The 16,559-nt window shown below is 39.2% G+C and overlaps 2 protein-coding genes across 2 annotated transcripts; both read right to left on the bottom strand.

Annotated features, from left to right (window-relative positions):
- Positions 1-421: 421 nt before the first annotated feature.
- LOC117635705 (UDP-glucuronate 4-epimerase 1) lies at positions 422-2,265 on the bottom strand. Its single transcript, XM_034370063.1, has one exon. The coding sequence runs from the start codon at positions 2,063-2,065 to the stop codon at positions 767-769; it is 1,299 nt and encodes a 432-aa protein (XP_034225954.1). The 5' UTR covers positions 2,066-2,265; the 3' UTR covers positions 422-766.
- Positions 2,266-11,710: 9,445 nt separating this feature from the next.
- LOC117614865 (P17/29C-like protein DDB_G0287399) lies at positions 11,711-12,393 on the bottom strand. Its single transcript, XM_034343787.1, has one exon. It carries the CDS (start codon positions 12,310-12,312, stop codon positions 11,971-11,973), a length of 342 nt encoding a protein of 113 aa, XP_034199678.1. The 5' UTR covers positions 12,313-12,393; the 3' UTR covers positions 11,711-11,970.
- Positions 12,394-16,559: the final 4,166 nt, after the last annotated feature.

Genomic DNA, 16,559 nt, shown 5'->3' with positions numbered 1-16,559 from the left:
TGTCCAAAAGAAGAAGTTAATCATTGTTAATTACCGAAATACCCCTCCGAGTCCGAGGTCGGCAAGCAAAGCCAAAGCTGTGCATTTTTCTTGAGTACGAGTACGAGCAGAGTTTAGTTTACACAGACACCTTACAGCTGGATATTGTGTGTGTGTATTGTGGAATCGTGTACGAGCTCGAAGTGGGACCCGACACAGCCTTATGTCACGGTTGTACCAGCTGTCTCCTTCCTTCTTATCTTTTTTTGGGCAAAAGCTGTTTCCTATTAATAATCATGCTTTTATTTTATTTTATCCAATTAAGTTGAATTTTTATGGGATATTATTATACCCACAAAAATTGGAAAGATGAATTCTAAGCTTTTATCATTATTCCAAAATAACTCCATCCATTCAATACTCAAATTTTGGACAATTCAAAAAAGGCCAAGAAAATCTCTACTTTATTTTATGCTTCGCTTTCCCGAGAAAATAGAATGCCGGAAAATTGAACCTTTCCCTCAGACTCTCCTCTTTTCAAACGATTCTTAGGATACCCACAAGAAAGGCATATTGAAATATTTCCTTTACAAAAAAGAAAAGAAAAAAATTATAACAACTTCACAGCTCTCCCAAGTAAAGAATGTATCTCGGATTTTTTTTTTCTTTTTTTGCCATAGGATTCTTTTTCCACAGGTTTTTTTTTTCCTTTTGGTTGGGGAAAAAAATCCTAGAAAATTTAAAGTAAGATTTAAAAAAAAAAAAAGGAAATAAAGGAAAAGAAATATTAATTTACAGGCTTGCCATGATTGTAGCCGTAATAAGAAAGATACCACCTAACAAACTTCTTCAACCCGGTCTGCAAATCGGTTGTGGGCTTGTACCCGAATTCCCTCCGGGCCAAGCTTATATTCGCGTGCGTGAACGGAACGTCGCCGTTTCCAGGCATATCCACGAAATTCTTCTTCGCCTTCATCTTCAAATGCCGCTCCAGGATGCTGACAAGGGTCGGCACGGTCACCGGTGACGTGTTCCCCAGATTAAAGATTCGGTACGGTGCGGGGCCCCGTTTCTTTCCGCCCGACCCGGTGCTCTTCCCGGACGTATCCAAAGACCCCAAACAACCCTTCACAATATCGTCAATGTATGTGAAATCGCGGGCCAAGTCGACCCGGTTCTTGCCCCTGTAAATAGTGATGGGCTTGCCTTGGAGGATGTTGCGGGTAAAAGAGAAATACGCCATGTCGGGTCGGCCCCACGGCCCGTAAACGGTAAAAAATCTCAACCCGGTAACTGACAGGCCGTAAATATGGTTGTAAGTGTGGGTAATTTCCTCGCCGGCTTTCTTTGTGGCGGCGTAGAGGCTAGCGGGCTGGTCGGTGCGGTCAGATTCGGAGAATGGAACGTTGTCGTTTAGGCCGTAGACGGAGCTGGACGAGGCCCAGACGATCGACGGCTGGGGATTGGCCGTTTTGCAGACCTCGAGAAGCGTGACGAGGCCGGCGATGTTGCTGTGGACGTACGAGTGGGGGTTCTCCATGGCGTACCTGACGCCGGCTTGAGCCGCCAAATGCATCACGTGCGTAAATGCCACGGTGTCGAAGAGCTTGTCGAGGAGACGATTGTCGTTTATGTCGCCTTCCACGATGAAGACGCCGTGGCTCTTGAGCAGCGAGCGGCGGGCCTTTTTCAACGACGGGTCGTAGTAGCTGTTGAAGTTGTCGATCCCGACGACGCCGTCTCCGCGCTTCTTGAGTGCCAGCGAGACGTGGGTCCCAACGAAACCGGCGGCGCCGGTGACCAGTACGGACATGCCGCCCGATCGGTGGATCTGGGCGGAGTTGCGGACCTGCTTCTCCCACTGGATGCCGCCCCAGGAGGCGGAGAAGTACCGGCTACCGGAGTCGACGAAGCTCTGGAAACTCAAATACGACGCCGTCAAGGCGATCAGGAACAGGGCCCACAGGAACATGGTGCTGGTGGAGGCGAAGCACCGGTGGAACTGGCGGTTCATCCCGTGGCTCCGCTCGATCTTGAACTTGCCTGGCGTCGATGGAAACAGCTCATCTTCCAATGCGGACGGCATTCTCTGGTCTCTCTCTTTCTTTGTTTTCTCTAACCAAAATTGAAATCTCTTCTTTTTTCTTTACAAAATCTAGGGTTTTTAGATTTGCAGAGAAAGAGAGGGGTAGAGAAGAAAATTGAAGAAGAAGAAGAATACAAGTGCAGAGAAAAAGAAAATTTATTTTTGGGTGATTAAATTTTCTGCACCTGCTAATTGATTGAAGATGATGAAGGGTTATATATAGTGGTCACCCACATTGATACTCGACAAAGGCAAACGCGTGAACGCGTTTATGGACCGGGACGGCCAGTTAGAAAGTGATAGAGAAAAGAGAGAAACAAGAAAACAAAAAACAAAAACAAAACAAAAAGGGTATTTTCGTCACATAAAAATATCAATATACTAATGCAGTTGAAATTGTTGAATCAACTTTTTGTTTTTTCAGAATTCCATGTTTTTAAACACTCAACTGTGAAAGGTAGAAATACTGTCCTCGCCAACCGACTTAACAAATGTTAAATAATATTAAATTGGAAGATTCTTTTTGTTTCCTTAATTGACTAATTAAACTAAAGGAGTGGATTAGTGCTGGCAATAGTAATTATAGGTGCTTTTAATTTTTATTGGGTACTTGGGAATCTGGGGCAAGGTTATACGACACAACATAGCAATGTTGCTTGATGATTTGTAATTAATTTTAATTAACAAATATGATTTACAGTACTATAAAGCGATAATGGAGATTTTTTTTAATACAAACAATATTAGAAGAAGAAAAAATTAAAACTAGATCCTCAATGCATACTCTTGGTCGCTTGAGCTACGAGGCCCTTGTGATAGGGGAAGAGTAGGCTTTGTGTACTGCAGTCTAGGGAGTGGTATTGGTGACTCAATCAATCAAGTGGGCGTTTTGATAATTTGGAGAACATGGGCGCCACATCATTGGGCTGTTTGGTGATAGTGAAAATCTGGGTGCAATAGAATATTACTCAAATCCCAAAAACGAATATTTTATTATTCGTTTAAAAAAAAAAATAAAAAATCAAGAATAAAATAGTTGAGAGAGTAAATAGTTGTTTAGCTTAGTCTTAGACCGGTCACCGGAAGAAGCGGTCATGACTGAGCAAGAAGATAAAAGAATTGAAGGGGAATTGAGAAAAAGGGATAAATCGGGAGAAACGGGCAGAAGCCGCGTGGCCGGTAGAAGGAACGAATTATTCTAATTTTTAATTTTTAAAAGACGTTATTGGGATCGCGGGCGGTGCTCCTTCAATTTGATTTCTGTTTTACAAGTAGAATTTGTACCTTCTGTATGACTCACACACTCTCCCTACCAAACTTTTGCCAGTTCAGCACACTGCGGTGCTGGGGCCCACCAAGTAACAACTAAAGTTCAATTTATTCATTTAAATTGTTTGTTATAATTTAAGTGAAATCGTTTTTCACAGAGAAACTTATATGAAATAAAGATAGCACCATTTTGGTATCTTGAGCCAGTCATGTAGTGTCAAGTAAAAAAATTATCACGCGTGATATAATATAATTAATTAAAAATAACAAAATAATACTATTTCTATTTCACGTAAGTGTTTCTCTGTTTGTGAGGAGACTAAGATGAGGTATTTATAGGATGTGGATTTGCTGGCAGATGATGAGATAGAGAACATGATTCCTGAAAAGTCCAAGACTGTGGACTTTGTGCATGGTTGTCTTGTCTCCACGTCCACTTCTGTGGAACTTTCCTTGAATGTTCATGTATACTTAAATTACCCCAATTTTCTTTTTCAATGTATTTTCCTTTTTTGTAGTTTTCGTCAACTCCTCCACTTTGTATAAAATATTGCCAAAAACCAGAAGAAAATTCCTCCTCTTGGATTAGATTGCTCCATTGATTTTAGCACCCAACTAATGGTTTAGTATCTTATGATTAGCAAGATCAATTTCCTTGTTCTTTCTTTGAACTAAAGAACTTCAGATACATAATCCATAATAATAATTTAATAGCACCCAGTATCATAAGTTTCTACTTCAAATTTTAAACGAGTAATTAGGTAATAATAATTTAAAATATGTAAGCAAACCGCATGCTTTTTTTTTTCTTTAAAAAAAAAATTGATAATACCTAAAGTATATTTGATTTTCTTCTAATAACATGGCATGTGCCTTATTAAACTACTTAATAGTATATGCATATGTAGATTTGTGTGTTTGTGCCTTTTTTTTTTTTTAAGGCTTATTTACTGTTTTACTCTCTGAAACGGATGCTCGGTCTTATTTTATCCCGTTAAACTGAAATTTTCTCACTTAACTCTATGAATCTCTACAAATTCATGAAATTTTTTCACTTTACCAGTTTCGTCTATTTCCATCCACAAAACCGTTAAGTGTGCTAACGTGGCATGAGCATTCTAGTAATTTTAGCTCCTTATCTACTTTCTCTTCTCTCTCTCTCTCTCTCTCTCTCTCTCTCTCTCTCTCTCTCTCTCTCTCCTCCACTCTATCTTATCTCCCCTCCCAGACCCAAGCTCCATCACACCCCACCCCATCCCCACCCCATCCCCTCCCCCTCCCCCTTCTCCCTCCTCCCTCCTCCTTCAAGATCGACTATAAAATATAATTATAAAATCTTTTTAAGAAAGAAAAGTCCACTCACAGTTGGTCCGAGCTAGCTGGACCCTTCGAAGGTCCCTCCTGTGGATTAGCTGGACTCCTGGTGCCTCACTCGAAAGATTTTGTGGCGAAATGAGGGAGAACGATTGAGTGGAAGTTTGGATGAAAATCCGGCGGAAACCACCAGTTTCCGGTCAAATCCCGGCGAGCTGGGATCGGCGACGGCCAAGGGAGGAAGGTGGCGACGAGCTGGTCCGGTTGGCACCGACGGCGAGGGTCGCCGTGCCCTGTGGCAGCGACGGGCGTGATCTGAAACGGGGAAGGGGGCTGCGGGTCGCACGCGGGGAGGAGAGAGAGAGAGAGAGAGGAGAGAGAACTGAGGAGAGAGAAGGGAGAGAGGGAGATAAAAATCTGACTTTTCCAAATTACCGTTTTGCCCTTCGCGATATTTTGATCGTATTTTCTTCGTTAGAACTCCGATTTGGGTCTACTCCGTGTCTACGGACTCGTTTCGCCGTGCTCTACGCAACGGCGCAAACGGAATTCTCAAATTCTTTTCCGATCAAAAAGTCAAATTTTTCCCCTTTAAAATATGCGAGGGCAAAATCGTTTTTTGGCTAGAATAAAGAAATCTTAATTTTTAGATATTTTGGTTTGGGTCTTACATAAAAAGTAGGATTAATATCTTTGAGCGAAAAAACAATTTTGCCATCGCATTATTTAATAGGGGAAAAATTGAATTTTTGATCGAGAAAGAATTTGGTAGTTCCGCTTGCGCCGTTGCGTAGAGCACGGCGAAACGAGTTCGTAGACATGGAGTAGACCCGAATCGGAGTTCTAACGAAGAAAATACGATCAAAATACCGTGAAGGGCAAAATGGTAATTTGGACAAAAAGTCAGATTTTTATCCCTTTCTCTCTCTCCTCCCGTCAGCTTTCTCTTTCTTCCCTCTCTCTCTCCCGCGCGACGCAGCAACCGTTCCTCTTCCTTCTAGCCGCTCCCGTCACCACCACAGGCCGGCTCGATCTCCGGCGAGGGCACCGTCAGCTCCGCCTCGGTCTCGCCGATCTTCCCCAACCTGTCGCCGACCGTGGGACGCCTGGAACTGGTCGAAAACTGGAGATTTCCGACCGGTGTTCACTCGAACTTCTCTCCTCTCGATCTCCTTCGGTTCTCCACCAAATCATTCGAGTGAGGCACCAGAGGTCCAGTCGACCTGCAGGAGGGACCTTCGAAGGGTCCAATTAGCTCGGACCATCTGTGAGTGGACTTTCTTTCATGAATGATTTTATATAAATGAGTTATATAAATGATTTATATAAATAAGTTTACTTAAATGATTTTACATTAATTTTATATAAATAAGCTTTTATAAATGAGTTTATTTGACTAAGTTTTATGAACTGTTCTTTCGAACATGTTTTGTACTGTTAAGTACTTTGATCTACGTGATGCTTAGTTACTGAAGCCCCAGTAATATAAAAAGTTGAGTTTGAGAACTTTACTAGAGGAGATAACAGTTAAGTTTCAGATTTACTGAGATCCAGTGAGTTATTAGATTTTTCTCAAAATAGTTTATTTTAAAACCACCATGTACCCACCCTTTATTTGGTGATTACCCAGAGTTGGACCGATGTCTACGGACATCCAGTCCGATTTCAGTTTACGTCAGTGCACTTGACTTTGCCTCACGAGTTACGGGGACGCTCGGACCGTGAGTGCCAGGATTTGCTGCTCGGCAGACTTGGTGTCCCGAGACCTGCCAGGATTGCGGCTCGGCTGACTCTGTGTCCCCGAGACCTGTCAAGATAGCGGATCGGGCTGACTACGGTCCCCTGTATCCTACCTGAGCGACTCGAGCTGACTTGGTGTCATCGAGGACCTGTCGACGGATCAAGCTGATCATAGTCCCCCTGATTTCGCCAGTTTGCGGCTCGGGTAGCCTGTGTGACGCCCGAGACCTGCCAGGGAATTGACGGTTATGACAGGGGTACAAATAGGTGGTATTTTCAAAGGATTTTGAGTTTTCTCTTATTTAATTATGACTTTCAATTATTTTATACCAGCTTCTCTGATTTCTCAGGCATTGATATCTTTATATTTGATCAGTTATGCAAGTATATTCATCAGCATACTTATTCATGCTTATTGAATTTCTTATATTGGAATATAGTTAAATTATCGATTTATATCCTTAGCTATTTCAAAACGGGGGTTATTATGTTCTAACTTGTTTCTAAGAACTGTATTTTTGTCCACTCACAATTTTAAACTTGTTTTTCGCCCCCAGGCCGTAGATGAGCGCAGACACCCACCACCGGGCCATCCCTAGCTTCCGCGCCACCAAATAAGGTAAAGTTTTGCGTAAAAATCCCTGAAACTTTGTGAACCTTAGAAAATGCTCTGATATCTAGTTTTAGTGGAAAACTGGAGTTGAGACCTGTAATTTGAGATATTCTGGCAGTTGGTGTGGATTTATTTGATTGTTTGACAGATGGAAAAATGTGGGTTTGGTCAAAATACAGGGGAGACTCTGCCGAATTTTCGGCAGAAGTCTAAGGGAAAATTAGAAAAAAGAATTTGAAACAAGAAGGGTAAAAAGGTCCTTTGTGCCCGACATTCGCCAGGTGTCGGACACGCACAGGACTTGGCTCGAATTCCAAAGTGGAAATTGGGTCGGGTCCTGTCACATACATTCTACTACTATGTATTGTTTAATTTAATTAAACTACTATTTAGAGACAATATTCCAGAACCAATTTTTTTGAGAAAAACTATGGTATAACACTCATATCTGTAACAGTCATAATCAAAATTATATATTAAAAAATGAATTTAAATACATTTAAAATGTTAAAAGGAAAAAAGAAGAAGAAAGTAACGGCTAGCTAACATCAACGTGCGCCTTTAATATTAGCATTTGGATATTGTTTCCCTATTTTCGGCCGAGGTGGCCGATGGAAGGAATTTTTGGTCCTCCTCCTTTTTTGAGTACAGGGCATGCCACCACCAAGCCACGAATTTGGCTTGAATGGAATGTGAGTGTATGTTGTTTCTAAGATCTTACTTTACTCAGACGATTGTTCGGCTGAGGAAGGAACTTCCTTATGGCCTAGGTTCTTTCACTACCTCAGGGTCAAGGCTTTATGTGAGCAATCGAATGATGTGGAGTGGGTGGAGATGAAGATTGAAGTTGAAACGTAATGAAATGAAGAACAAGTGCGTAAAGTAAAAGTGCTTAAACTTAAATATAATTTAAAGATAAATGCGTAAAGTAAAGTGCGTAAAATAAATAACGTAAAGACTAGAATTAAAGTGCGATAAAATAGATCAAAGCGATAAATAAACAAGAACGATAAGAACGGTAAACTAAAATTAAACTTGAATTTAAATTTAATGAAAATTCAATAATAATAAAAAAGAAAGCGATTGAAATAAACTTCAATTTAAATGACAAGTTAATGTAAATTGCAAGAATTTAAACTTACACTAAGGAAAAGAAGAACTTGCTACACTAGGTGGTTGAAAAGTAAAATCCTAAGTCTAGGAAAGCAAAGTGCAAGAAGAAAAATAGGTTTGTGTGTTTGATGATGTATGTCTTCTGCCTTCGTTTGGTGAGGTTTATATAGGGCATCTGTTGGCCCATGAGCTGGCCATTGAATGGCCAAATGTCCAATCTTTTAAAATTCTTTCCTTTGGAGGCCCTATAAATATGTGAGACTACATTGGTGAATATATTATGATTGCTTGATTCTATTTTGTTTTGGAATATTCTGAACTATCACCAATCTCCTTGATTTCTTTCTTTGTGAGGCCACCGCCACGCTCATACACTCTTCCGAAAATCATGGGCATGAATCCGTGGCTTGGGCTTGGACCTCCGAGATTTCAACTTGACATCTGGTGGAACCTTGTGGCCTTTGAGTTTTTAGAATTCTAGAGTTGGCTGACCATCTGCCAAGGTGGGTGGTATGGGAACTCCAAATATTTGGATGTTGGGCTTGGCCTCACGTTGGACTATCTTTGAGTTCTCAAAATATTCGAATATTGGGAACTCGACAGACATCCCTCCCACCGAACTTCAACTCCTTCGGCCTAACTTTGCTTGCCTAAGTGTTACGAGGAGGGCGCTCGGGTGCGCAAGGAGAAAATCAGCCCCGGCCCAGGTTTTTGTAGGAGGAGTGGCCGACCAAGACATTTAAGGAGTGCCCAGCCCAACTTTTTGAGAAATGTCAGGCCACTTTTGCAAAAGAAAGCATTCGGCCAATTTTATAAGGATACGCCCGGCCACTTTTGCAAGGATACGCCCAACCACTTTTGCAAAGGGAAGCGACCGACCATTTTTGCAAAGGGAAGCGCTCGGCCATATTTTTGAGAATGCACCACGGCCTTTGAAGAAAACACCTCGACAGTTAGGAATCCTCGGCTAGGAATTCCGCCTCTAGGAATTCTTTGGCCATTAGGAATTCTCGTCCGCTAGGAATTCTAGGCCACTAAGAATTCCTCCTTGGCGGATTGGGTGAATTTTGACCACGCCTAAATAGATATGTAATTGTACAAGATGTTCCGTGGTCACGTCCATGCATGATACTTTCTCTTCTCGGGCAAAACATGTGTTGGGCCCACAAAAAAATTTGGCCAGGGCTATAGCTGGACTACAAGTGGTCTGGTTGGAGGGCTAAAATGCTAAATGTGGCTCTCCAAATTTGGCCAAAATTTTTTATAGCCCATAAATGGAGATGAATTTTATATTATTTTAGAGCTACATTTGGCTTATGGCCATGACTGAAGATAACATTTATATTACTGTCACAGTAAGTGGTTAAAATCAATTTGGTTACCATACAAATTAAGGTTAATTGTTTTATTAGTCCCTAAATTTAGACCCGATTTGCATTTGAGTGCTTCAATTTTCAAAATGGTTCCTGTGGTCCGTCAACTTCAGTTTCGTTAGGACCAATGGTCCTACCGTCAATTTTGTTAACTTTTCTGTTAAATGTAGGGGCAAAATGATATTTTTATATAAAAAAATGAATAAAAAAATTAACAAACTAAAAAATTAAAATTAAACTCTCACGAGACCCTTCTATCCCAATAAACTTGATTTATCTTTTTGTTTTTTTTTGTTTTTTTTTTGATTTTCTTTTATTGTTATTTTAAAGATATGATTATTTATTTATTTTTTTTGGTTTCAGCATAAAAATATCATTTTGCCCCTGCATTTTATAGAAAAAATTAATAAAATTGGCGGCAGAACTATTTGTACTAATGAAAGTAAAGTTAAAGAACCATGAGAATTATTTGAAAAATTGAAGTACTCAAATACAAATCAAATCTAAATTTAGAAATTAATAAAACGATTAACCTACAAATTAAATAACAATGCCTTTTCGCATTTGACAAGTTTTGTGTCGGTTGTATTATTGTATATAGAAAGCCGCTACTTTTGACCACACCTCATACACAACAGGCACTATAGCCCGTGCTAAATTGCTGTCATCTAAATTGAAAGATAGACCTATGAGTCTATCACTATGGTTAACTTTAATGAGTAGATAGACCAATCTGTTTCTTTGGTTGGCTCTGGAAACTAACCCCAATGGTTTTTTGCCGATTAAAGCATCTCTCACTTCACTCTCGACTCAAAAACTCAAAGCTCTCTCTCCTCTCCTCATCTCTTGTATCTCGTCAATCTGTCTGTCTCTCACCATCACCACCACTGCGACACGCCATCTTTGTGTTTGAAACCTTCTCTTTGGGATGATGAGCTTAATAAAGCACGATGACCAAAAAATGAAAGAGGGGTTTTGGGCGGTGGGTGGGGGAGGGCTCTGGGGTGGTGGGTAAGGGAGGGAGTGTGAGAGGATGTGGTTCAGATCAGAGAAGGGGGTTTTGGGATCGGTGAGAGAGAGAGAGGGGATGGGGAGGAGGATGGGCAGTGGGGTTGGGTTTTTCAACTCCCTTTTTTTAATGAATCTTTTGCTTTTGTCTGGTTTTTTTTAAAAACTTTTTTAATTAATTAGAATGTTCATAAAAGATGTATCTGTATTTTTGTTTTGATTTTCATAGTTTTTATTTTCTATAATTGTTTTCCAATTAAGTCATACATTCTTTGTCTAGGTTTTTTTTACATTAGAATTTTATTATTGTTTTAATTATTTTTTTAAAACAGACATTAGCACAAATACACTTGAAAAATAGTTCACATTTTATTATTCTCAATTTTTATTTTTTGAATATGATTTCTAATTAATCTACTAGACACATTCTCGAATCTTAAAAATACAAATTTATTTTTTTATTTTTAATTTTAAAAATATTCTTCAAAAATGTTACCAGAAGACCCCTAATATTTAGCTGTTTTGGAGCCATTACCTCGGGAGAGGCTTGCCTAATTTTCTATAACATAGTCCGATTTTTTTTAAATACTTTTTTTCCCCTCAATCAATACAACAGTATCGCCCTTTGAATAAAAAGGTGGGTGTACCAGAGAACAACTCAGGCTTGAGCATATTGTGTGAACAACGTGTCTTTGAAGAGGATACATATATAATCAGCCAACAAAGGATTTATTTTCATTACTTTGGGAAATTGCTTGTATTATAGATGGAGTTGAGAAATTATGGGCCTGTTTGGTATTCAACTTGGATTCAATTTTTTAAATTCAAAAACAGAATTCCAAAACAAAGAAAACTGTTTGGTAACCCTATTTTTAAAAACTCAAATTCAAGAACAATTAAAAAATACCCCAATTATTAAAAACAAAAAAAACAAAATATGTTTTTTCAATTTTTTTTCTTATAACACAATTTCTCAAATTTTTAAGATTTGAAAATGTTTTCAAGTTGCATACCAAACAAGTTTTTGAATCATAAAAATAGATTTAAGAACTCTTTATTTTTTTTAAAAATGAAGATTTTCGAGTTTTCTATTTAAATAAAATACCAAACTCCCCTATATTATTATTTAGGCTGACAAAGAGATAGTTGGCAGATCATATAAAATGACACATGCATATGTAATAATCGATGGATAAAGTTTAACCAATAAACGTCACCAGAAAAGAACATGATAGGGATAGTTAATGGAAGAAATATGCAAAGACATGGCCAATTCTTTTATTGACACACACTCTAAGAAAGGTACAACATATTACAGACAATCACACTCACCACCACCTTCTTTTTTGATAGCACCATCTACTTCATTATTTATTGAAATTCATAATTTCATACATTTTTAGCTGAATAAGGTGAAACTTGTCACTAATCTCATGCCACGAGCTACAGTTCCATGCATGCATGGCTAGAGCCTCTTATCCACGCCCTCGGTTTCCTGAGCCTGACCCAGCCCTAGACCCGGCATATGAACCAGCAGACGAACCTGCTTCGGAAGAGCCCGACCCATTGGATCTCGACGAAGAAGATGAGCTTGAGCTAGAGCTGGAGCTAGAGCTAGACCCGGACCCCGATCCAGCACCTGAGCCAGCTCCACTCCCACCGAGCCCAATCCCTAATCCAGCTCCCACTCCAACCCCAATCCCACCAAGGTCTATCCCCAGGTCCTTTCTTGCCACCCGGCTTTCGGACAGGACAACACTTGAAACAAGCAAAGCAAAAAGGGTTAAAGACTTCAAACTGAAACTAAAACTACCCATTGCTAATGAACTTGAGACTTCAATAGTCCTCCGATGGATCTAAAACAGTACAGGCTGAAATGTCAAATATGAGCGGGACGTGGATAAATAAATGAGCTATTTATAGTTGTAGATGATAGTGGAATTGGAGGCAGAAGCGTGTAAACTAAGGCATATGATGAGGAAGTGGAGGACCATGTTACAGGTGCGATGTGGGATAATTTTTATGAGTCTGATTGAGCGAAGTTTGTGGCTAGAAATGGAGGTGAGTTTGAGTGGGGCATTCTTCATTTTTTTTGTAACGTAGGTTGGTGGCTATCATTAGGGTGGTGCCAACCCACTCCTGTCACAAAACCCACTCAGAATAGTGCGTGCTGCTGATAGTGGAGTGGAGTATGACTGGCTCCTACCTAGAAATTTTATTTCTAGAAAGTATGATATATTTTTGCTAAATTAATATGGAGAAAAGAGATACATATGATACAAAATTATTTTTTTTTGTCAAAATTAGGAAGAGATGGAGTTTCTCACGCACACTACTATTTTGAATATGAGATCATTGATATGCAAGTCAACATTATTTTTCAGTAGACTAAACCTCATTGACTACATATGATACAATTCGTTTCACTCTTTTGGTACGTGAAATTAGTCCACAAAACTAAACTCAACCAATTCAGAGGACATATAATTATGTATTTATAATTAACATTTGCGAATACAAGGTTTCCTCATGAGGATGAGATGAAGAAATCCCTCTACAAGAATTATTTCAACAAAAAGTTATTAAAATAAAAATCTGCTAAGGCCGAAAGATTTTTTTATTTATACATTTATAATTAACATTTCTCTTCAAGAATCCTCCAAAAATTAGCAAAACGAGAATATGATTTTATGAGAGATAACTAATGATTTTATTTATTTATTTTTTGTTTCATTGATATTTTGTTGGTATGAAAACTAACTGCAGTAACACACTAACCGAAGAGTGCAGTTTACATTTTTCACAAGTTTGTGGACGTATACAATTAAACTTTCCTTTATATATACTAGCATCTTCACAAGCGTTGGTTTTTTTTTTTTTTATAAAAACATTAAATTTATTTTAGAATTAAAAAAGATAATGGGTAATTCTGTTCTATAAAAATAGGATTTATTATCTGATTTTAATTTTAATTTTTTTATATATGAAAAAGTGTGAATTTATCACATTATCCTCATTTAATTAATATTTTTAATTTTTAATATTTGGATTAACCAAAGACATTTTCTGGTGTTTTAAATGTTTCACTTTATATATATAGATAAGCACTAACCTTCCTCAAGAATTTGTGGCAATGTACTTGGAAAAATGTCTCAAAGAGGCAACTAAGTTTCAGAAGGGAGAATTCAATGAATTAATCATCACCCACATTCGAAATGCCCGATTATCAAACTACATTAGAAGATTAAGTACACATTTTTCATATAGCGTCGCCCAGATTCTCAGTTTAGTAAGAAATGTTCTCTTGTTATACTATATTAATACCCAGTTTCGATTTCTTGGACCACAGGAGTCTAAGAGATTGTGATCACCCACCGTTGGATATTAATTAATCCAATGATTTTAAAAAGTTTCTTAAAAGGAATGCAAGAGTGAGTGAACCGTTGAATTTACATCCAACGGTGAGTGACCATAAATCTCTTGGACCCCTGTAGTCCAAGAGAGAATGGAACTGTATTAATACCAAACCGTTAATATAAGCCGTTAATCAAACTATTATGCTTTGAATAAACTTGCTCAAATTAGTTCTTTTTCTATCCTATGAAGGAATAGACTTGGCAATTAATCTAGTGCAATAAGGAACAAGGATTGGATTGAATTAGCCAAAATTACAAATCCCAAAAAAAGAAGAAGAAGGGATTAAACTAGTTGCTTCTAACTAGTAGGCTAATCAAATCTCTCATAAGTTTTCAACTGGATATCTCCGGAATCTATATTCAAATATGTTTGTAATGAAGTTTTGGAATCAATGTGATCAATTGTGACAATCTTTGTGGTGAAGATTACTTAGCTTGCACATGACTTGTAACAAGTTATTAATTCCTATTCAAACCTGTTCACCCGTTTTCGCGTTTTACTCCTGTGATGGAAGGGCGAAGTTCCCCACTGGCTTGGAGACCATGTGTTGGTCAACAAGTCAGCTTTCTTTGGTGTGCGAGCGTGCCACTGCTAAAAATGTAAATTCTAGCAGACTTCTTTTGGGAATAGATAACTTGCGCCCCAAGTTACTGACCTCTAAAACAAACGATTGTGAATTTGGGTGAGGAATATCTCCCAAGTAAGTTCTTTTCTTGCCTCAGACTGGTAAGGACTTTCATAATTTATCTCAGTATCAAACGGCTGTTCTGGCCAGAAATATTTGATAGAAGTTGGGCTGTTTCAGGCAGAACTGCCTTTTACAAAATAATAAATATGCATATCGACTCTAGGAAGGTTAAAAGATGGCCGGAACTTCGTTTCTGCTTGGATGGGAGGTTCTAGTTTGGGCTGGACTGGACGTGCCTGGGACGGTCCGTACTGCTTCGTGACTTCAGACGTTAGGCTGACCTATGAATCGATACCAAAGTTTGATTTTGGCAGAGCTTTATGTTTACTTCACGCTTCGTGAGGCCTTTGAGTGGGCAGAACTGCAGCTTCTTCAGTTTGAAGGGGGCAGAAGTGGCTGTTCTCGATGGTTTGATGGGCTAGGGATTGCATTACGAGCGTTGTTCTGCTTGAGCAGGACTCTTCATGAGTTCGCTGAGGTCTCCACGTTTGTGAAAACTCAAACTCTGCTTACCTTGGCTTTCGCTGAACCAAATTTGTAATGAGAGATCTCGTTTTAGAAGACTTATTTTCTAAGTCTGAACTTTGGAATTCTGATCTAAAGCTGGTTTCTCTTGGAATCCAAGTGAGCTTTTGGTTGTTTTCTTCTTGTTGTTTTTTTTGATTGATTGATGAATTGAGTGTCCGTCTCTTTCTTGCCTACTTCTGTTTTTATAAGAGACCTTCTTGGGGAGGTGGTTTTAATTTTAATAATGGGCGGCAAAAAGATCTCCTAAAATGAAAAGTAGAAAGGATTTTTATCAATCATGGCAGATAGGCTCTCAGTAGTCACCTCCTAAAGCAATCCCTTCCCTGGTTTCCTGGGTGGCAGCTTTCTATTTCAATGCCATCGTCTGTGTGGGCTGATTTTATGGCTGTTTGGTTTTTCTTTTGTATTTTCTGAACAACTCCCTGTTTCTTGCTTTTGAAAGCGTGACCCGTGAATTCCTTGGAAGATGGTGTATTGCTTTGGAGCAAAATCTCTGAATACAGATGGGCTTTTGATCTTCTCTTGGCAGTGTTTCAGAGACGTCTCTTCTCATATAAAAACTTTAGTTGGAATTGCTGACTTTTCAAAGCTGAGGTAGCCACGTGGGTGTGTTTTTAATCTCTTGGGTTTGAGCCCAATCAAAAATTGTGGGCTGATCCTTGAAGCCTTAATGACAGCTTCCATGTTTGGTCTTTCTTGGGCTGGGCAAGTAACTTCACCATGGGCCTGTTTTTTTTGAACTTTTTTGGCGTGCTAAATTTAGGCCCAAACAATGCCCCCTAAGTCTGAATCATTTTGGAACGGTTTCAGACTTAATATTTTTGCTATGAATTTACGCGCCAGTCTTTTCCGCTTCTTACCCTGCGTCTGTCACGTCCGCCTACAATGATCTAGAGTTCGTGGGAAAAAAATGGCTATTTATTAGCTAGTTACTAGCTAATAATCATCAGGTGTTGTCCCATCTTCTTCTTCCCACGTCTTTGAGCTTTCCTTTAAAAGAAACTCAGCCCCACTGTTTCTAATCCTTCCGACTAAGAACTTTTCTTTGGGATTTCCATTGTTTCCTTCGAACCTCCCTTTTCTTTCATTCTCTCTCTGTTTCTTCCTTTGAATCGGAAATGTCTTCCCCAAGATCTCGTGCTCAGTCTTCTTCAGTTCCAGTTCCTCCTGATTACATTACTGGGACCGGGATCGATGCTCACGCGATAGAAGTCAGGAGCAAGCTTCACCTCTTTGCTCAAAAGAATCTGGACGAGAATATCCTTCATCTGTTTGAGAACACCCTGGTGTTAGGGCCTCATTGGTTTGGTCCTGTTCCCGCTGAAATGGCGGAATTGCTTAAAAAGGATGCGGAGGCTCCTTTGTGTTTTGAGAGCACTTCTGCCCTAGCTTCTTATTCTTGGGTTAGCAAGAATTTGGGTCGGTCTTTCC

This window comes from Prunus dulcis, chromosome 1 (genome assembly GCF_902201215.1).
Source record: "Prunus dulcis chromosome 1, ALMONDv2, whole genome shotgun sequence".
NCBI lineage: Eukaryota > Viridiplantae > Streptophyta > Magnoliopsida > Rosales > Rosaceae > Prunus > Prunus dulcis.
The sequence above is the reverse complement of the archived record's forward strand: the minus strand, read 5'-3'. Positions and strand labels throughout refer to the sequence as shown.